This window comes from Apodemus sylvaticus, chromosome 3 (genome assembly GCF_947179515.1).
Source record: "Apodemus sylvaticus chromosome 3, mApoSyl1.1, whole genome shotgun sequence".
In the NCBI taxonomy this organism is placed as follows: Eukaryota; Metazoa; Chordata; class Mammalia; order Rodentia; family Muridae; genus Apodemus; species Apodemus sylvaticus.
In genome coordinates this window covers 15,878,560-15,900,405 of record NC_067474.1, presented here as the reverse complement: position 1 = coordinate 15,900,405, position 21,846 = coordinate 15,878,560, and the positions used below count along the sequence as shown (strand labels likewise).

At 37.4% G+C, this 21,846-nt stretch overlaps 1 protein-coding gene across 2 annotated transcripts in view; it reads left to right on the top strand.

Moving 5' to 3' along the window:
• Window positions 1-21,846, top strand: part of Atp6v1h (ATPase H+ transporting V1 subunit H) — a 71,372-nt gene that overhangs the window by 30,728 nt on the left and 18,798 nt on the right. For both annotated transcript variants that reach the window (XM_052175996.1, XM_052175997.1), the window contains exons 9-11: window positions 5,580-5,772; window positions 14,135-14,313; window positions 16,942-17,067. In XM_052175996.1, coding sequence (XP_052031956.1) covers window positions 5,580-5,772; window positions 14,135-14,313; window positions 16,942-17,067 — 498 coding nt within the window. The remainder of the gene's footprint in view (window positions 1-5,579; window positions 5,773-14,134; window positions 14,314-16,941; window positions 17,068-21,846) is intronic.

Here is a 21,846-nt window from a genome sequence, read left to right as displayed (position 1 = left end):
TTATTGCCTTCATGTATAACAATGGATTATATTAGCTTTTAAGACATCAATATCTATCAAACTGAATATCTCTCCCCATTCTGTGCTTGGCCTGTTTTATAATAAGAGGTTATGCTAGCTTTTAAGAACCTAATGCTGGACAAAATAAACTCTGGCACTGAGATTATAAGATAATTATAAAAGGATTTTGTGGCAAATGCAGGCAGAAATCAATAAGGAAAATAAAATATCCAAATAATGGACATTGTATGTCACCATTTGAAAGTCATTTAATTTCATACTTAATGAGGGTCTAAGTGCATTTAAAACAGGTACTGTTAAGTTAGGAAAAGGGCATTGTTTCTCTTGTAAAATCTAATAGGATGCTCAGAATCAATAATAGAGTTTGGTGAGGAAGTAAAGTGAGAGTTGATTGAGTGATGGTCATCATACTGTTACTCTAAATCCCCTCAGCAGACCGGTGCATACAGTTTCTTAGAGTGTTACTTTCACAAATTATTCAATCTTTATTGATTGACTTAATAAATTACAGTAGTTATTGCTGTTTTAATTCATAAATTTTCAATCTGTTGATCTTGTATGGTGTTATACACTGATCTCAGCACTCAGTAGGCAGAGACGGCAGAGCCCTAAAGGCCAGCTACAGCTACAGTAATACCATTTCAATTTTTTTTACTATTTATTATTATTTAGCCTTCTGTCTAAATAATAGACAGACCAGAGGTAATGAATAACTTCAAGGAAACAGTGTTTTCTAGAAAAAAGTAGTTGTATTATTAATTCACAGAAATTATGAAAGCATGTACAAAGACCTGTTCTAGCTCAAGAGAGACATAATCTCAGCATGAATTGGGGATGTGGGTCTAAAGTCTCACAGTAACTGAGGCACTATTGGCATGTTATAGCTAGTGGGAGATATAGAGTCAGCTTTCTTCAGTGATGTGATCCCTGTAGATCGACCACACTACAGGGCAGGCCCTATTCCCAATAATAGTTGGGCAAACAAATTAGAGGTGATTTTTATTTTTTTTGTTTTTTGTTTTTTAAGGAAACTCTAAAGTTAGGTGGGTTAGCTGAGAGGACATCCGGGACAAGTTGGGAGTATGAATATGATCAAAGCAACAGCGTATGAATGTCTCAAGGAATTAATGAAAATATTACTTACAGTTTTATTATATTTGAACTTAATTGTGTATGTATGCATGCATGCATGTATGTATTGGGTGTTTCACATGTGTTCCAAAGAGCAAGTACAGAGTGTAGAGGATAACCTATAAGAATTGGTTCTTCTGGGGATTGAACTCAGGATTGCTGCTGCTGCTGCTGCTGCTGCTGCTTCTGCTTCTGCTGCTGCTGCTGCTGCTTCTTCTTCTTCTTCTTCTTCTTCTTCTTCTTCTTCTTCTTCTTCTTCTTCTTCTTCTTCTTCTTCTTCTTCTTCCTCCTCCTCCTCCTCCTCCTCCTCCTCCTCCTCCTCCTCGTCTTCCTCCTCCTCCTCTTCCTCCTCCTCCTCCTCTTCCTCCTATTACTATTACTACTACTACTACTACTACTACTACTAGGCTGGTGTCAAACTCAGAAATCCGCCTGCCTCTGCCTCCTAGGTGCTTGGATTAAAGGTGTGCACCACCACTGCCCATCAGATAGCTCAATTTTAACATTTTTATGTTAAATCATTCTCATAGTTTCAAGGGTGTGCTTAAAAAGCCAGTTCCATCATCGTTAGAGAATAAGATAGCATTACTCTTTTGCTTTTTTCTTCTCTTCACTCAGTGAAATGCTTTCTGTTAGTTGCTATTGCGGATGGAAAGTAAAAGAGTCTGAGTTCTCAGGTATGGTTATACTGTGTTGGGGGATATATTAGAATGGTATTGGTATGCATAGCTAAGACTTATTATAGAGATTGCTAAAAATACACTGCTGGATCATGAAGCACAAAGGCAGGGCTGAGTTTTGAGGAATCCATCTGTAGTCCTCCTCATGTTCTCTCTCTTCTATGAGACCTCTTGGATTACATCTTCCTCAACAGTGAACATTTGTAATTCTGTTCAGGAAGATTATTACAAACTAGATCCTCAGGGTTCCACCAGAGTTTGGTAGCGTAGGTACTCTGGACTGATAGCATATTTTTTAGTTACTTTTACTGCTGTGATAAAACACCATGATCAAGATATCTTATAGGAGAAATGGGGTATCTGGGTTTACAGTTCAGAGGGATGAGTCCATCTCCTTCAAAGGTAGGCAGCATGGCAGTACTGTAGCTGCAGTTGAAAATACACACCAGGAACTACAAGCAGGAAGTAGAGGCTCTAGAGATCTTAAGAGACTTCTAAAACCCTAAAATATGCCCAGAGTGATAGACCTCCTCCAATAGGGCCCACCTCTTAATCCTTCCCAAATAGATACTGAGAACAAAGTATTCAATCACAGCCCAGGAAACATTTCAGGCTTCTAACTGGAAAGCCCTTACTTAAGCCAAAGTGCTGAGGGCTAAGTGACTTCAAACAAGGGAAGTTCGTTTCACATGGTTTTGGAGGCTTGGAATTCCAAGATGAAGGCTCTGAGATTCAGTGTGTGGCGAGCTGTAATTTCTTATAATAGAAGGGCAAAGGGTCTCTCTTAAGCTCATTTATTTGATCCTTATGCTCCCTGTGTGACCTAATTTCCCCAAAGCTCTGTGCCACCATACTGTCAATCTGGGGACTAGGATTGTAATTTATGAATTTGGGAGGGACACAGACTTTCAAACCATAGTTGAGCTGTCAAGCATAAACCATATGGTTTGTGCAAACTGAATAGGTACCATGAGCTATGTTATATAAGACTGGCAGTCTCGGGTGTGATGCTCTTTTCTGTACAGAAACCAAAGATGTTATTTCATCTTTTATATTCCTTTTTTTGCTTGTTTTGTTTTGTTTTTCGAGACAGGTTCTCTCTGTAGCCATAGCTGTCCTAGAACTCACTTTGCAGGCTAACCTCTAACTCAGAAATCTACCTACCTCTGCCTCCCAAGTGCCGGGATTAAAGGTGTGCGCCAGCACTGCCCATCTTTTACATTCCTAAAAGATGCTGCAGTATTTGAGGCAGTAAAATTAGAAAAGATAATGATGTTATTACACTATCTTTGTAAAAAATTTTATATGACTGTAGGTTTCATTTTTTATAATTGCAGAGTTATAATTAATAAGATATTAATATAATTAGTGAAATAATATCTATTAAGATAAAGTAGCACAATGTCACTATAATTTCATAGTATGCTATAGGTTTATAAAATGTCTAGTTTAGCCCATATGATTATTGCAAGATATGGTGAATTTTATTTTACTAAGCTAAAAGAAGATACCTTTATTCCTATAAAAATGAATTAAAGTTACAAAATATCAACCTGTCTTCAGACAGTATTTTTTTTCTTATTCCACCTCCCCCATCCCCAATACAGAAGCTGTTGCCTTGTGTCCCTTTGGTATATAGAGGTAGATGAAATCTTGATATCATCATTAGTAGTAGTAAACAACTTTGAAGGACAGTTGACAATATTAAGTGTCTGCTTTTTTATTCTCAGAAAGGAAATGTACTTTATAATTTTTCTTTTGCAATGCAAGTTTCTGTTTCTTTTTGATGCTTTTCAAATTATAACCAGGAAAGATGTGAGGAGAAAAAAATTTAAGTGTTGTCTGTTCAAAGAGCTGGTCACTGATTACTAATACTACTCTACATTTTAATCAGCATATTAAATTTTCTGGTTATAAACCTATCGCATGCACGATATAGTATTTTCTGAATATTTATAAGAACTATCTTTTTCACTGTGTTATGTATTGACTGGACTAGCCATCTGAAGGTTAGCACTGATTTTTTTTTTTTTTTTTAATTTTAACCTCTCTCCAACTCCTAAAGGATTCATCATTGTTGATGCCTAGCTCCTTGGACACTTTTGTTGTACTTTGGTTTTGGCAGCTGTGTCATTTCTCAGTGCTCCCCACAACTCCAGTGATGACAGATTTTTCTTAGAAGTTAATTGGATGTGAAGAATTAACTAGATATACATTTTCTAACTTTCTTTTCTGAAACAAAAGATAGTACCATCTCTAGGTCTGGGCTTAGGATCACAGAAACTCCCACGCTTGGAGGACCGAGTAATGCTCTTCTGATACTGGTGTCTGATTTCTGAGGAAGAACCTTATGCAGGGACCCAGTTCTCTTGAGTAGGGGCACACATGGCTAGTGATGTTGCCTCTGAGTCTGTGACTTAGTCTGTTAGACCTGGAACACTGCATCCGAATTGGGTACTGCTGTGGGAAAGATGGCTACTTTGTGAGGAAGTATTTGCTAGGGTGATGCTACTGTGAGTACCATTAGTCAGCATCGAGCTCTCGGTCCTAGAACCTAGATTCTAATTAGCTGGTACCTAGGGCATCAGAAAAGCAAAGTGTAGGAATCTTGAATTAGTCACTAGAAGAGAGCAAAGGAACCAGGCAGGTATAAGAACAAAATTTTGCAGCAGTTGAAATACTGATAGTATTTAAATATAAGCAATTTTTTTTTTAATGTAACAGATTCAACTGAAAAGAGCTTCTCTAGGCAGAAGAAACAATGCATAAGAAACTTAGGAATAGTCCAATAAACTCAGAACTATATACAAATCACAAAAATATGGAATTGTCACAGATATATACCGTCAACTAAGTTAATAATTGTTAGATTTTAAAAACTTGAGAATTATATTAGAACATTAGATTAAAAGAAAAAATAATCAAAGTACAAATGACTTTCCTTCCTCACCATTTTCCAATTTTGAAATCTTGGGTTAATATGATTCACTTTTTCAAACTGACGAATCAGTATTGATATATTTGCTAAAAGCTATAGTTTATATGGGGGCAGTGTGTTGGAAATTCTATGGATTTTATACTTCTTTAGTTCCAGTGGTCATTTTATTTGCCTAGTGATTTCTGCTCTTTGTGGAATGTAGACATTCCTCAGGGATATTTCTTTAGGTGTTTTTTTTTTTTCTCGTTTCTTTTATATATTTTCTCCATCACAATAATGGGACAGCCCCTTTCATTTCAGGGGAATGTTGTCAGTTTCCTAGTTTTCTAGAAGTTTTTGACATTTTTCTGATACTCAAATTCTTTGGCAGGCTATATTTTCCCAAAGTTACTGCCTCAGTTTTCTGGATTGCTTAACTATTTAAAAATTCTTCCCTTGGTTGTCTAAACTCAAAACCTTAATATAAAAACTACAAGGAAGATGTATGTTCATTTTTGTCACCACTCCCGGTTGATTTTAATTGTTACATTCCTTGTAACACCCTTTCTTCCAATCTTGGTTCTGTTTCTCGTTTCTCATTGTTTCCTTGTCGCAGTCCTTCGTCTTCCCAAGTTTCCATGCCTTCCAGAGAAAGGTTTATAATCCTAGTGAATTGTAATCTAGCTTTGAGTTAGCTGAGTGCTATGTGAGTGCCATGGGTAGGTAGAAAAGAAATTGAAGCCATAGGATAGAGACTTGCTCTTTTAATATACTCTCATTTTGTGTTTTGTTGTGCTGTTGTGTGAAATGTTTTCTCTGTTCTTTTTCAGTATAATGGGCGTTTTGAGTAACAAGTGTGGTTTTCAACTTCAATATCAAATGATTTTTTCAATATGGCTCCTGGCATTCAGTCCTCAAATGTGTGAACACCTTCGTCGATATAATATCATTCCTGTTCTGTCAGACATCCTTCAAGAATCTGTCAAAGAGAAAGTAACAAGAATCATTCTTGCAGCATTCCGTGTAAGTACTCAGTGAGGGATATTGTTATTGTTGTTCCTGGTGTGTGTGTAGGATTTTTTTGCTGTAAACTATCTTTGAAAGGTGGGAAGTAATGTAAGTGAATGAAATGTGTGAATTGTAGTATACTTGTGAAAACATGTACTTTGGTTATATTCAGATGGAGAAAGTCCCTTTTTGTTACAGTGCCTGCTATAGGACTATTATTGGAGTTTTTCTCTCAGGGCCCATATTTTAGTTTGTAGTTGTGTTACAGATCTTGGGTTTCCTGGCTAGCAACATGTTTTTGAGTCAACAGCCGAGACTTCCAATTATTATAAACATTACAATTATGTTGTTAGGATACTAGAATTTTGTCAGTTATAAAAATGAACAAAAGATGATGAAGCATGAGGACAAGAAAGGAGCTTTGTTATATCATGTAAGGTATTGTTAAGTGTTTCCCCAAGCCATTATGTTCTGTGAATCAGTTGTCTGTCTGCTTAATCATTTTGTTGGTTGCCTTAGGATTCAGATGGGTTTCTGGGAGATATCTATCTACCCAAGTAATATTACTGAACATGTGTCATGTGCTGCTTATTACTTGGTGGCAGGTATCCTTCTCAGGGATTTTATTTGTTAACTAGTGCTTACCCTATTATAATGTTATTATTATTGAGAATTTGGTATTTGGGTTAGTCTTTGCAAATGGGAATGCTAGATAGATATGGCATTTCTAGTAGGTATCCAGTTTGCAAAAGCAAGTGGTTTGCTTCAGAATCTTTGCTTCGAACCATTTGGGGTTTTTTTTGTTTGTTTGTTTACTTGAAATAAAAAAACAGGAGGTCAAAAACAAAATGAGGTATTGTTGGGTTTTAAAAATATAAGAAGTATTGCTATCAGATTTGTCAAATAATAGTCACTAATATCTTTTAGACATTTCTAGTCATGTACTGATAAATACATAAATTAAGTATATGCTTTTGATTTACACTTAGACATAAAGATGGCATATTATGGGGACATGCAGATTTTTTAAATTAAAAAAATATTAATGATGTGTATATGTGAGAGGGGTTGTACAAGTGTAGGTGGCCAGAAGTGTACATTGAATCCCCTGGGGCTAGAGTTACAGGCTGTCCAGTGACAGTGCTGGGAACTGAACCTGGGCCTGTTCTCTAGAAAAGCAGCAAATGCTCTTAACCTCTGAGTCATATCTGTAGCCTCTGCAACTTTATTCTTTTTTTTCCTACTCTTTTTTTTATTGGATATTTTCTTTATTTACATTTCAATTGTTGTCCCGTATCCTGGTCCCCCTCTCCCCTCCCACCCCCCTGGAAGCCGCTTATCTCATTCTCCCTGCCCCTGCTTCTATGAGAGTGTTTCCCCCACCCACCCACTCCGGCCTCCCTGCTTTTGAATTCCCTTTCACTGGGGTATTGAGCCTTCACAGGACCTCTCCTCCGATTGATGCCCAACAAGGCTACATATGCGGCTGGAGCCATGGGTCCCTCCATGTGTAAACTTTGGTTGGCGGTTTAGTTCCTGGGAGCTCTTAGGGGTCTAGATGGTTGATTTAATTGTTCTTTCTATGGGATTGCAAACCCCTTCAACTCCTTCAGTCCTTTTTCTAACTCCTCCAAAAGGGACCACATTGGGGACTCTATGTGAACATCAGCCTCTGTATTTGTCAGGCTCTGCCAGAGCCTCTCAGGAGGCAGCTATATCAGGATCCTGTCAGCATGTACTTCTTGGCATCTACTACAGTGTCTGGGTTTGGTGATGGATCCCCAGGTGGGACAGTCTCTGGATGGCCTTTCCTTCAGTCTCTGCACCACACTTTGTCTCCCCATTTGCTCCCATGAGTATTTTGTTTCCCTTCCTAAGAAGGACAGAAGCACCCACACTCTGGTCTTCCTTCTTGAGCTTCATGTGGTTTGTGAATTTTATCTTGTCTATTCTTTTGGGCTAGTATCCGCTGCTTATCAGTGAGTACATACTGTGTGTGTTCTTTTGTGACTGGGTTACCTCACTCAGGATGATAATTTTCTAGTTCCATCCATTTGCCTAAGAATTTCATGAGTTCATTGTTTTTAATAGCTGAGTAGTACTCCATTGTGTAAATGTAACACATTTTCTGTATCCATTCCTCTGCTGAGGGACATCTGGATTCTTTCCAGCTTCTGGCTATTATAAATAAGGCTGCTATATACAAAGTGGAGCATGTGTCCTTATTATATGTTGGAGAATGACACATCAGAATGATCATTCACCACGATCAAGTAGACTTCATCCCAGGGATGAACAGATGGTTTAATATACGAAAATCCATCAACGTAATCCACTATATAAACAAACTCAAACCATATGATCATCTCATTAGATCCTGAAAAAAGAATCTGGAAAAATTCAACATCCCTTCATGTTAAAAGTCTTGGAAAGATCAGGAATTCAAGGTCCAAAAGGCCCATAACTAAACAGAGTAAAAGCAATATGCAGCAAACCAGTAGCCAACATGAAATTAAATGGAGAGAAACGTGAAGCAGTCCCATTAAAATTAGGGACTAGACAAGGCTGTCCACTTTCTCCCTATCCAATATAGTACTCGAACTTCTGGCTAGAGCAATTAGACAACAAAAGGAAGTCAAGGGATACAAATTGGAAATGAAAAAGTCAAAATATCACTATTTGCAGATGATAAGATAGTATACTTAAATTCCAAAAAATTCCACAAGAGAACTCCTAAACCTGATAAACATCTTCAGCAAAGTGGCTGTATATAAAATTAACTCAGATCAGTAGCCTTCTTATACTCAAAGGATAAACAGGTTGAGAAAGAAATTAGGGAAATGGCACCTTTCACAATAGTCACACATAATATAAATTACCTTCATGTGAGTCTAACCAAACAAGTAAAAGATCTGTATGACGAGAACTTCAAGTCTCTCAAGAAAGAAATTGAAGAAGATCTCAGAAGATAGAACAATCTCCCATGCTCATAGGTTGGTAGGATTAATATAGTAAAAATGGCCATCTTGTTGAAAGCAATCTAAAGTTTGAATTCAATCCCCATCACCTTCCAGCACTATGAAAGCTAGCCAGTAGGGATAAAACTTCAAGACTATACCAGCTTGATTTTTCTGTGTTATATAATTTAAAGTATGCAGTATGTTCAGGAATGAGGTTTTATTGCCAAGTTCTGGAGGACTAGAGTTCAGTTTTGGGGGCAGTTCAGTGTTAAAGTTGGAATGGAGAATCAAGAATCGAGTGAGGTTTCTAATACCAATAGAAGGCCTTCTCTAAGGTTAGAAAATTCCACAGCTAATTTTCAGAAATGTGGGGAATGTCCAACATGTACTAATAGTATTAGTGATGTAACTCTAGGATCCTTCCCTGAAGAAGGGTTGGGGATGAGGCAGAAGGCAGATCCTGGGACTTTTGATCCCTGCACACATTTTGGGGTTCTGTGGAGGTACAGCTGTGGGTCTAGGTCTAGTGTCCCTCTTTATAGTGGAGTGGTCCTTAGGATAGGTCGAGTTGGCAAAGCAAGTCTAGTATTTCTAATTGGAGAGGAGTGCAAGGGAGGGATGGGTGGGGTTGGTGGGAGTGAATATATGCTCGGCTCTCTGCATACAGACGGGTGGCAAGGGCACTAGCATGGATGAATAAGGTTAAGTGAATCAAGGATGGTTTCCCTACCTTAACAGAAGGTTCAGAAGGGATGCAAGAAGGCAGCCACTGCACACATGGCCATCGGGTAGGTGGTGAGGGTACAGGAAGAAAAGAGGCTGGATATCTGTTAATATTCACTGTCTGTCTGTCTGTCTGTCTGTCTGTCTGTCTATCTGTCAGTCTGTCAGTCTTATATTATCCATTTATAGTATTTGCTAGTGTTAAAATTTTAAAACTTGGTTTAGGAATTCCTTCCTCAGAAGTCTGGAGTTAATAATACATTTTATTTTAGAATTTATTCTGTATCAGGTACTGACCTAATCACTTTAACTATAACACATTTATGAACTCTATTGTAAGTTAATTGATTTGCCAAAGTATCTTGGAAGAAGAGAGCAGGGATTCAACTCAGAATGATTCATACACTTAACTGCTATACCAAGCATAGTGTTTTTTTATTTTGAGTCATTTTCATGTGTTACCCCTATTATTTATTTAAAAAATAGTTTGATATGAATTTTACTTAAGGGTTATGCCTTTGTGTTTATATAAAGCCTTCTTATCTAGTTTACCATCTCATTCTCTTTTTGTCTTTTGGTTTCTTTCACATGAAAGGACAATTTCTTTGCTTATCATGCTCATAAGCGGTGTTAAATCCAGTGCCTTTCCAAGCTGTCTAAGGAAAATTGAAGGCATGTGAGGAGGGACTTTCACTGTAATATTTACTGTTGGAGAGGTGGACAATGAAACCTAATGGTGACCTGCTGAAGATCTATAATGCTAATAACTCTCGATCAAATGTTCTGAGCATTAGACATATTTTGTTACTGTGGCTACAAAAAGTTATACCCTTTTAAATATAAGAATTGTTCTATTACCCTTAAGAAGCTTCATCAGAAATTTAGGCAAACAGCCTGGTGAGATGGCTCAGTAGGTAAAGGTGTCTGGACATGACCTGACTTTGATCACCATCAATTCTTTCAAGTTGTCCCCTGATTGTTTCATACATCATGGTGCCAGTGCAGCATGCATATACCCAAAGTACACACATAATCATGAGTGTGGAGCAGTAATTAGTAAAATAAAATTTAAAAGCAATTAAGCAAGTACTGTGCTTTCTTCTTTCTCTCACTCACAGGGTAGCTAACATTTATGAGTCTAGCAAATTCTGTGTACATGAGTTGTCAAGGCACTTTTTTTGTGTGTATAGAATAGAGTTTATTAATGGCATGGGGAGTGCAGTTAAGAGGATAGTAGAGGCAGAGAAAGGCGGAGGGAGGGAGGGAGGGAGGGAGGGAGAGAGAAGAGAAGAGAAGAGGAAGAGGAAGAGGAAGAGAAGAGAAGAGAAGAGAAGAGAAGAGAAGAGAAGAGAAGAGAAGAGAAGAGGAATAGAGGCCAGCACCCAGCATGTGGAGAGAGAAGGGAGAAGGGAGTGGGAGGGGGAGGGAAGGGAAAGCAATAGCAAGAGATAGTAAAAGAGCAAGAGAGTGTCAAGGTACAATTTTAAGTGCGGTCCAGATCATTCTTAAACTCAAATAACTTGTATTAATGAGGCATTACTTTGCAATAATTCAAATTATTGGATGTTCTTGTTTTTCTTAAGGGTTCATTTTCTACATTTTTTATTGTTTAGAAAAGATGAAAAATTCCTGAAGTAGTCTTCTTTAGTCTCCTTTATCTTAAAATAATGACTTTCTTTGAGTTGTTTTTGTGTTAGACACTTTGATAATTGTTGGAGAATACAGATGAAATGTAGTTTGCCATTGAAGGTCTTAATAGTTACATAGTATGAAGACAAATGATGTAAATTAATATTGGTGTCATACAGTGATAAGTAGTATGCAAGAGTGAAAGTTACAGAAAAAAATGGAGAGTTTGAAGACCTTTGAAGGATGAATAATTGTTGAGAAGTTCAAAACTAGGAGAGGTTGCTAAATATTAAGTGAAAAAAGAACTTTCTGCAGTTGTTAGTGATTTGTTCTTGTAGAAGGACTTAACCTTTGTTAAGATTTCTATTACTGTGCAAACACAATGACCAAAAGCAGTGTTGGGATTTATTTCGGCTTACAGCTGTCAGGTCACACACTCTAAGAGAAGTCAGGGTTTCAGCCAATGTAGGAACCTGGTGGCAGGAACTGAAGCAGAGGGCATGGAAGAGTGCTACTAACTGGCTTGCTCCTGGCTTTTCAACTTGTTTATTTTAGGGCCAAGTTGACATAGGGTCTCTGTATCCATGGATGGTCTAGAACTGCCTCTGCCTCTCAAGTGCTGAGATTAAAGGTGTGTTGTCTTGCTAGTTTTAGCTTGCTTTTTTATTCTACTCAGGACTACTTGCCCAGGGGCCCTTCCAAAGGAAGTCAAAGAAGAGAACTTGAAGGCCATGGTCACCAAAGAAATTCCTAGGAGATGTCAAAGTCTTAAGGGCCAAGATAGACCAGACTGAGAGATGTAAGACTGGCCATAGTTGAGGTCTAAGAGCCCTAAGGCCCAAGGTCCCTATGGAAACTGAATGCAGATAGTTGTAAAGAACTCATGCAAAAACAGTACCAGTATTGGCTTTGAAAGGGTAAAGGCTGCCTTTGGAGGTGTGACTCACCCAGGAAGCCTTCATGTTTGTCTATACTTAAAATGCTATTATTGCAAAAGAAGTATAAGTATTGTCTATATTTATAATTGCAATAATGCAATAGAAGTGTCTTTTCGAATCATCCTAACTTCTGTAGGTACTTGCAAGGATATATGTAGTGCCTTATGAATAATTCTATGTCAGGACAAATGCTAAGTCCTGGAATGGTAATCACTCCTTTTTCCTTAGGATATTGTGATTCCATATGAGTTTTAGGATAGGAGTTTTTCTATTTCTAGAAGAATGAGATGGGACTTTTGATTGGGATTGCATTAAATCTGTAAATAGCTTTTGGAGAATGGTCATTTTCACAGTATGTTTTGATTGTGTTCATCAGGGACAATGGCCTGTAGCTTTCTTTTTTTGTTGTTGTATCTTTGCATGGTTTGGTTATTAGGTTGATGCTGACTTTGTTGAAGGAGATTGGGCATGCTCCTTCTGTTTTTAGTATTTGAAGAGTTTAAGAAGGATTTATTGTAGACCTTCTTTGAACATCTGATAGAAGTTTGATGTGAAATCATTTAACTCTGAACTTTTTTTTTTGAGCTAGAAGAGGCTTTTATTTATTTTTTTTCAGTCTCCTCATATATTGTGGGTCTATTGAATTGAACTTGTTCTTAGTTTAATTTTATGCATTTCTTTTAGATTTATGCCACTGACTTGGGCTTTTTCTCCCTCATCAATGTCTATAATTCAGAGGGTTGCTTTCTTTTTCCTGGTGCCTCACATTTCCTGTCTGTCCTTTCCTGTGTTTTTAGATTTTTTAAAATATTTTTAAAATATTTTTTTAATATTTCTTATTTATTTTCTCTAAATCTCTTCTTTTTTCTTTTAGTCCTGATCCTCTATCTTCTGTTTGATTCATTTTACTTATAAGGCTTTCCTTTGAATTTTCTAGTTGAACTGTTGAGTTTTTCAGTTCCATCTCCATTTCAGCTTTAGCCATCTTCAGTGGTTTTATCTGTTGACTGGATTCAGTTCTCAAGTCTTTGATTAGTCTTTTCCAATTCTCAAACTTATGTTTGTGTTTTCTTGGGCATCACTCAGGCCTTTATTTTCAAGTTCTTTCTCCTTGATTTCATTGAGTTGGTTCTTTGTGTCTTCTTTAAACTCTGAATTCTTTGAGGAGGTTTTAATCTTTTAATTCTGTGTCCTGGAGTTCCCCTAAGTAATTATCATTGATAAACATTGATTTCTACAGGACTGGTAGATTTTAGAGAGAAGATATTTGGTTGCTCTTTCATATTTCTGGTACTTTTAGAATTGACTCTAGGCATGTGAACCTCTTTTGTTAGTTTTGAGTTTCTTAGTTTCTTAGTTCTGAGCAGGTTGTGGCCAGAAGAGTGGATATTCTGATGGGTTGTGTCTGGAGGGCAGAAGTGAACTGGGTGGAATGAAGTCAGGTGACAGAAGGTACTGGTCTGGTGTAGGGAATGTGCTCCGTGTTTGAAGGCTTGAGTGTGGAGAGGTAGATCTTGCTGTATAGAAATGTTGGCTGCATGTTCTGTGGCTTGAATTAGATAGAAAGGATCTTGGCTGAAGCCTAGAACTCCTTTGTTGTGCAGGCAAGGGAGGTGGGCTTGAGGATGTGAAACATTTGGATTCTGAGTTGGGTGGTGTAAATGGCTACAGGAGGGTACGTCCTGGAGGAAGCCTATGAGGAAGGCTGTGGCATAGACTGGGGACATCAGACTAGCCTGGCACACAGGTTGTTGGACTCAGTTATCTCTAGCTCATTGAGGGAAAGGCATGCATGGGGAGGTAAGGGGATTCACCAGGGAAAACCTGGAGGAAGACGCGGGAACTTGGGAGACAGTGACTGATCTGACTTCTTTCAAGGAGATTGCATCTCTTTAAAATTCTTCCATGTCACAAAAATACTATAGTCTGGTAGCTAAACTTTTATAATAGTAACCTTTGGAGGATTTTTCAGATTTAAAGTAGAGGTATTTCATATTCAGAAGTAGGCTTCTGATTTTATGATTGTAAATAGTCACCTTTTAAAAGTACTGGTTAAATGGGAACTCAAAGGAAGGTGTAAAGTATGGATCTTCATGTGCTTTCTTCATGTCTCTTTGTCTAACTCAGAATTTCTTAGAAAAGTCAACGGAAAGAGAAACTCGCCAAGAGTATGCTCTGGCTATGATTCAATGCAAAGTCCTGAAACAGTTGGAGAATTTGGAGCAGCAAAAGTATGATGATGAAGATATCAGTGAAGACATCAAATTTCTTTTGGAAAAACTTGGTGAGAGTGTCCAGGACCTTAGGTGTGTTACATCTTCATCATTGTCACATAATTATTTGAGATAGAGTCTCATTATGTAGCCCTGGCTGTCCAGGAACTCACTATGTAGACCTGGAACTCAGATCTGCCACCTCTGCTGGGCTAAAGGTGTGTACCACCTGTCCTGGCATTAACATGGTTTTTAAAATTGTCATATACTAAGTGGTTGAGATTTGTTTAACCTTGAACTCCCAGACAGAAGTGATCCTGCCTCAGTCTCTCCAGTGGTTGGACTCTGTTGGTGTGTATGGTTAGTTATATTACTTTTAAAAAATTTTTGAATTGATTGCAAAGTATAAGAATCATATTTCCCTACAATATGCTGTTTTCTGCTGAAACATTCTACATTGTTAACTGTAGCTTAGAACATTTGGTTATTCTTACTTGGAGAGATTTCCATCATTTTCTTTACAGAACACTAGTTGAGTGATATGTATATAGTTGGCTTATATCTATTTTCATTATTAGGCTTTGGATATGATTATTTAAAAATGCTAGTTTACATATACTCACTTGTTTGCATTAAGTAACTATTCAAACAGGACATTCTTGTCAATGTACTCTATCCTGGTTATGCTGAATTAATCTCTTAACAATAGTGGTTCCATCTTTTAAAACTGTACTTTATACATGTCTTGATACAGTTGATTTAGTGGCTCTATTAGCTATTTTTCTCATTTTGCTACTTAACACTGAATGAGAGTAGTGTTAATCATACCAAATGAGAGTAAAGACCATTACCCAAAATCTTTGGTCAAATTAAGCAAGCTTTATTTTCTGTCAGGCATGGCTAATTCCCTAAAGCAGGGTTTGAAAAAGAAATAGCATTTAACATAGGGAAAGTAGGCTTTATGTTGTCTAAAAAACTAGAAGGCTAGGGAGTTTTCAGGGGTTGGGAGATTTCCAGAGGGATTTTGATTACACCAGAGCTTGGCTGAACATTGCAAAATGATTTGGCAGAATGTCTTATCATCTGGGTACATTCAAGTTACAAATCAAACTCCATAGGGTGGGGATCATGTCACATCCAGCAACAGGCTAAAGCACAGTCAACTTGGATTTTGTAGTAAAAAGAAACGAACTTATTCTAATCTTATATCAAAAATGGCGTCCACCCTTAATATGGAGTCAGCCTGGTCCATCAATTCCTGTAATAAAATTTCCTGACAAAGGAGAAAGGTTTATTTATTTTGACTCAGTTCCAGAGTGTTTGCCTTCTTTTCTGGTGTAGAAGTCATGGTGGCAGAAGCTTGTGACAGCTGATCATATTGTATCTGCAGTCAGGAAATAGGAAGGGATGAATGGTTGTGCTCAGGTTACTTTCTCCTTCTTATGCAGTCCAGGACCCCAGCATGGGATGAGAGCCATTTCAAAATGCACAAGCCTTTGTGCCTTTGCTTTCTTGTTGCTGTGATAAAGTAATAAAATACTCCAACAAAAGCAATTTAAGGAAGAAAGTATTTATGCTAGCTTACAGTTGTCAAGGGAATAAGAAAGTCTCTGATGAGAAAGACTTGGGAAAGCCCCACAGGCTTTTGGTTGGTCACAATACATCTGCATTCTGAAAGCAGACTGTAAACAGGAAATTTGAATCTGAAAAGCCTCAAGGTTCATCCTCTGTAACTTACTTCTTCCAAGACTCTACCTTCTAAAGATACTGCTAAACAGCACTCCCCCCTAGGGACCAAGGGTTAAAGATGAGACTAAATGGGCCATTTCAGTTCAAACCAGAAACCTCAATTAACCTAATTAAGATAAGCCCCTTACTTGTGGCCTAAGGTACGACTCATGTATTCTAGATGTCAACAAGTTGACAAATCTGCTCTCAGTCAATAAATCACACTTAAAAACTACCAGGTTGCTTACATACATTTAGGTACAAATTTTTGAATTACAATGTATTGAGTTTGTTAACATATCAAATTTTTGCTTTTATTTTTGAAAGATTATTTCAACAAATCATGTTATATTAAGAGTCATACTTACTATTTATATGAATATATGTGTGATACTGTTTTTGTGATATAATAGTGCATTTTAACATTTATTTTAAGATTATCTGCTTTTAACATACGTTTACAATATCTACTGACTTGGCAAATTACACTGCTTTGACTCTCAGGGTACAAATTATCCTTTTTCTAATATAAACTAATACATATTCTTATATATACATATACATACATACATATATATGTATATATACATATACATACATACACACACACACATATATAAATAATTAGTTTTCCGAGACAGGGTTTCTCTGTATAGCCCTGACTGTCCCGGAACTCATTCTGTAGACCAGGCTGGCCTCGAACTCAGAAATCCACCTGCCTCTACCTCTCAAGTGCTGGGATTAAAGGCAGTGAGTCTTTGTAGTTGTTATTCTTGTTATTTTTTGAGAAAGGGTCTTACTATGTAGCCTTATCTGACGTAGAACGTGGCCTTAAACTAACCAAGGTCTACCTGCTTCTCCTTCTTGAGTGCTGGGATTTTAAGTGTGTATAAAGCCCCAACTCGGTCTTTGTAACTAAGTCATATTTTAATTTGCTTAATTTTTTAGTAGCCCTTAGATTCTTATAACTGGAATTTTTAAACAATTTTATAGCTCATTTGATGAATACAGTTCAGAACTTAAATCTGGAAGGTTGGAATGGAGCCCTGTACACAAGTCCGAGAAATTTTGGAGAGAAAATGCTGTGAGGTTAAATGAGAAGAACTATGAACTTTTGAAGTAAGTTTGGATCCCATGTTCTGCTCTATAATTATACAGGTCAACATTTAGCTTTGTTATTAGGTGCTCTGTAGTTTTAATTTAAGTTTTCTTGTTAAGTAATGTGTTGAATGATTTTTATGCTTTTTATCAGTTTGGTGTTAACTTCTCCAAGAGAAGTGCCTGCCAATTTGATAAACTTTTTTTTTTTTTCTTCGAGACAGGGTTTCTCTGTTTAATCCTGGTCGTCCTGGAACTTACTCTATAGTCCAGGCTGGCCTCGAACTCAGAAATCCGCCTGCCTCTGCCTCCCAAGTGTGTGTGTGTGTGTGTACCACCACTGCCTGTCCTAACCTTTTTTTTTTTTTAATGGAAATTTGATATTCTGAACTTTTTTTTTTTTTGTCATGTATTCATTGATGCTATTTTACCTTTTGTTTCATGCCATGTTACTGTTTACCTGTGATCTTGATAAACACAAGCTATTGATTTTAAGAGATTCAATCTCCTAATATTTCTATTAGTGCTTTTCTGTGTCTTGGTTAAAATTTTGCCTACCAAGGGCACAGAGATATCCCTGTATTCTTATTTTGATCTTTTCTCTGGTACTGGGACTAACCTTAGGACCTAGAGCATTACCAGGTAAGTTCCTACTCACTAGGCTATATTCCATCTTGTTTTTTAAAGAAAGTTTTTCTCTTTCTTCTTTCTTTCCTTTCCCCCTCTTCTGCAATGTCCCTTTTTGTCCTGTAACCTAGGCCTGACCTGGAACTCATGACAATCCTCCTGACTCAGCCTCCCACATACTGGGATTTCAGGTGTGTGTTACCGATTGATCTCTGCTTGCTTGTTCTTCTCTCTCTTTTGGAGAGAGGTTTTCTAAGGTTGGCTATGGCAATTAATAAATCTCAAGTATGTAACAGTTTCTACATTGAACAACCTGTTAATTGTTATTTACACTATGAAGATATTGTCTTATGCTATTTTATTCATAGAAGCTTCGTTATTTGACCTTATATTTTGATCTTCAGTCTATCCAAAGTTATGGTCAGGAATCATGGTTGTGAAGTAGGTATCAAAATTTACCCTTTATGCGTATCTAATTGAAAATTGTACTTCCTAGGTTAGGGATGTGACTAAGAGTCAGTGGTTAAGAGTGGTGCTTGCTACACAGTCATTAGTATCCCTAGCACATACATAAAAAGCTGACTGTGGTCTTATGCACCTGTAACCTCCATTGTAGTGTGATCAGGGGTGGCAGGGTGGACAGAGACAGGAAGATCCCCAGAATTTAACAGCAACCAATCTAGCCACAAAACAAAACAAAACAAAAACATGGCAAGTCTATGTTCAATGCAAGATTGTCAAGGGAATAAGGCAGAGAGTGGTAAGTGAAAGATGCCCACATGGCTATCTCTGGTCTCTGGGCATGCACACACACACACAATTAAAAGACCAAAATTGCATTTCCCTTTGGGTTCTGTAGCTCTGTTCTTGTCATGATAACATGACTAAATGTATGCTTCTTCCTTTGAAGTGAAAATTTATATACCATATAATTTATTTAAAAATATAATTTAATGATTTTTTAGTATATTTACAGTAGTGTAGGACTCCTAGTACTCTGTTTTGAAACATTTTTATCACTTCAAAAAGAAATTTCAATGCCCCTTAGCTATTACCTCTCTACACAACTCATTTGTCTTCATCTGTTTTATGTTTCTATGAATTTGCTTATTACAGAAATCTTATATGTAAATTTAATAATCTATTTGTCTTTAAAATCTATTAGATTTCTGACAAACTTTGTACATACTTAGTGCATTTTGATTGCTCTTACCCTCACCCTGTCTTTTTTTCCATTTCATCTCTAACTCACCTATCTCCTTTGTACAAATCCCTGTCTCTCCATCATGCCCTTTTTGTCCTTTTGACACTGATATCTTTCATTTAACCGCGTATTCATGGTTCATCTACGATGAAGTGCTTACAAGTACTTATTCTTTTCATATGGAGGAATGTACTTCAGTGTCTATACAGGGCCATTGATTATTAATGCATAAGCTCCTGGCCCGTAGAGTCCCTTCTGCTGTAGACTGTGAATAGTGACCCACTAGTAGTACTTACCGTATAGGTTGATGTGGGAGCACACATTTTCATATGTGTAGCTTGAGGCAGCTAGTCATACTGCATTTGCAGTCAAGAAGGAAGACGAAGGCTGGGAGCTTGGAGAGATGGCTGAATGGTTAAGAGCACGTGCTGCTCTTCCAGGGGACCTAGATTTGATTCCCAACATCCACATAATGGCTCATACCGTCTGTAACTCCAGTTCCAGAGGATTGACTGCTCTCTTCTGGTGTCTGCAGGCACTGGGTGTACACGTAGACAAAATACCTGAACACAATTAAAAAAAAAAAAGCAGAAAGGGATGAATTGTGTGAGCAGCCTGCTTTTCCCTTTTCTATGCAATCCAGAATTCCAGCCTAATAGTGGGATCTGAGTCTTATGGTAACTATGTTTGACTCTTTGTAGAATTGACAAAGTAATTTCTAAAGTGACTGTACAGCTTTATATTCCTACCATCATTATATAAGGATTCTGGTTTCTGGGCTGGAAAGATGGCTCACTGGTTAAGAGCACTGACTGTTCTTCCGGAGGTCCTGAGTTCAAATCCCAGCAACCATATGTTGACTCACAACCATCTGTAATGGGATGCCCTCTTCTGGTGTGTCTGAAGACAGCTACAGTGTACTTGCATACATTAAATAAATAAATATTAAAAAAAAAATAGATTCTGGTTTCTGTACCTTTTAACCAAAATTGGGGATTGAACCAGAGCTTCATTCATACTAGGCAAGCTCTGTACTACTACTGAACATTGAGACTTACAGTTATTTGGATATGGGCCTTATATTTTAAGTATTTAGGATATGTAGTTATATTTCACTGCCACTGCCCCCTCCTTGGGATTTATTTCCTGGTGGTTAATTATCTCAAGCATCTTTTCTTATACTTACTGACCTTTTGTCTATCTTCTAAGGAAAAGCACCTATTTTGATCTTGGCTTCTATTTTTTTTTTTTTAAATTGGGTTGCCTTTTAGTATTTTGTTGTAAGGGTTCTTTATATAGATGCTCCTTAACTTATAATGGGGTTGCATATTAAGAAACTTCATTGTATGTTGAAAATTTATTTAAACTCTTAACCATCAGGCATCATAGCTTTAGTAACACAGTGCACTGTTGTTTACCCTTATGATCATAGAAAGTTGTGGTTCTCTGTCTGCCCCATTTTATAGGAGAGCATCATAGTCCATGCTGATAGTCTGACAAAGGCTATAAATTAGAGCTCAAATGATGAGTTGATCCTTGTAAGTTTTTTGGGGAGGGGGACATCTGAACTTCGTGGCTGCAAATCCCCATCATATTTGATTGGAAATATTTGCCTAATTTTGTATGTTGCCTTCTTATTTCTTGAAGTGCCCTTTGAAGGGCAAAAAATTTAAAGTCTACTTTTTACTTGTATTGGTTGCTTTTACTATTGGTATCATCACAAAGGATCTATTGTCAAACTCAGGTTTTGAAAATGTTCCCAAGAATTTCTCTTTTTCCTTTTATTTCTTCTCTCCTCTACACATGTACACACACACACACACACACACACACACACACATACACACCCAGTGTCATATAATACATATACTTTTAAAATTGACTTAAACTTTAGGACAGCTTTAAGTTACAAAAATTGAGCACAAAGAATATCCTCATATATTCTCTTCACCCTAAGCATACAGTTTCTGCTAGCATGTTTTGTATTTTTAACACAGGGTCTTGCTGTATAATTCTGACTAGCCTTGAACTTAAGAGTCTCTCCCCTTGGCCTCACAAATGCTAGAATTACAGGTATGTGCCACCTTACCCTGTTAATTTCCTGTATTGCATTAGTGTGGTACATTCATTACAGTCAGTGAACCTTTGTCTTAGGGAATGGTAAGTAGTCACAGTGCTAAAGTTTTCTGCTTTCATAGTATATAGATAAAAGCTATCATTCGTTTGTACGTCCCACAGTCTCACTAGTCTGGCTCTGAGTGGTTCTGTCCATTCTTGCATCACAGACTTTGCCAAATTAAGCAGTTCAGAGGCAAAAATCTTCTCTCTAATTATCATGATTTCCTGCATTTGCACATTAAGGTTTTTACCTGTACAAAGAATCATGTATTTTTTCCTTTTCTATATTAAAAGTTGAAGATTCTCTTCTGTCACTTCTACTTTTCTTTCTTCCCTTCTTTATTCAGTTCTTCCAGTGGGTTCCACATCATAGCCTGAGTGTTCTTGAACACAGATCTGATGTGTATCCTTTCCTTTTTGGTCCATCAGAAATCTTCAGCTATAGAAAATGTCAAGCTAGTACCTTTATCTCATCCTCTCCTTTATACAACTTACCCATCAAATCAGTGGCTGAAGTGGAGGGTGATAGCCATATGTCTTTTCTCCATTGGAATTCCTTCCTTATAAGGGAGCTTCTGCTGCGTAGCCATACCAAGTTCAGTTGTATGTTTTATTATACATAGTCGCAGCTTGCAGCTGCCATGGGTTACTACTGCTTGCTGGCAGTTTTGTCCTGTATGTGCTAATTTCAAAGACTGTAGCATATACTCTAGACCTTGAACAACTGTTAGCATATTCCCATACTCACAGAACAGATGCTACTCATCAAGCAGGGACACTACCAGATATTACATAAAAGACAGCCATCTAAGGCTCCTGCAATAGACACTCCAACTTCAGATGGCTTAGTG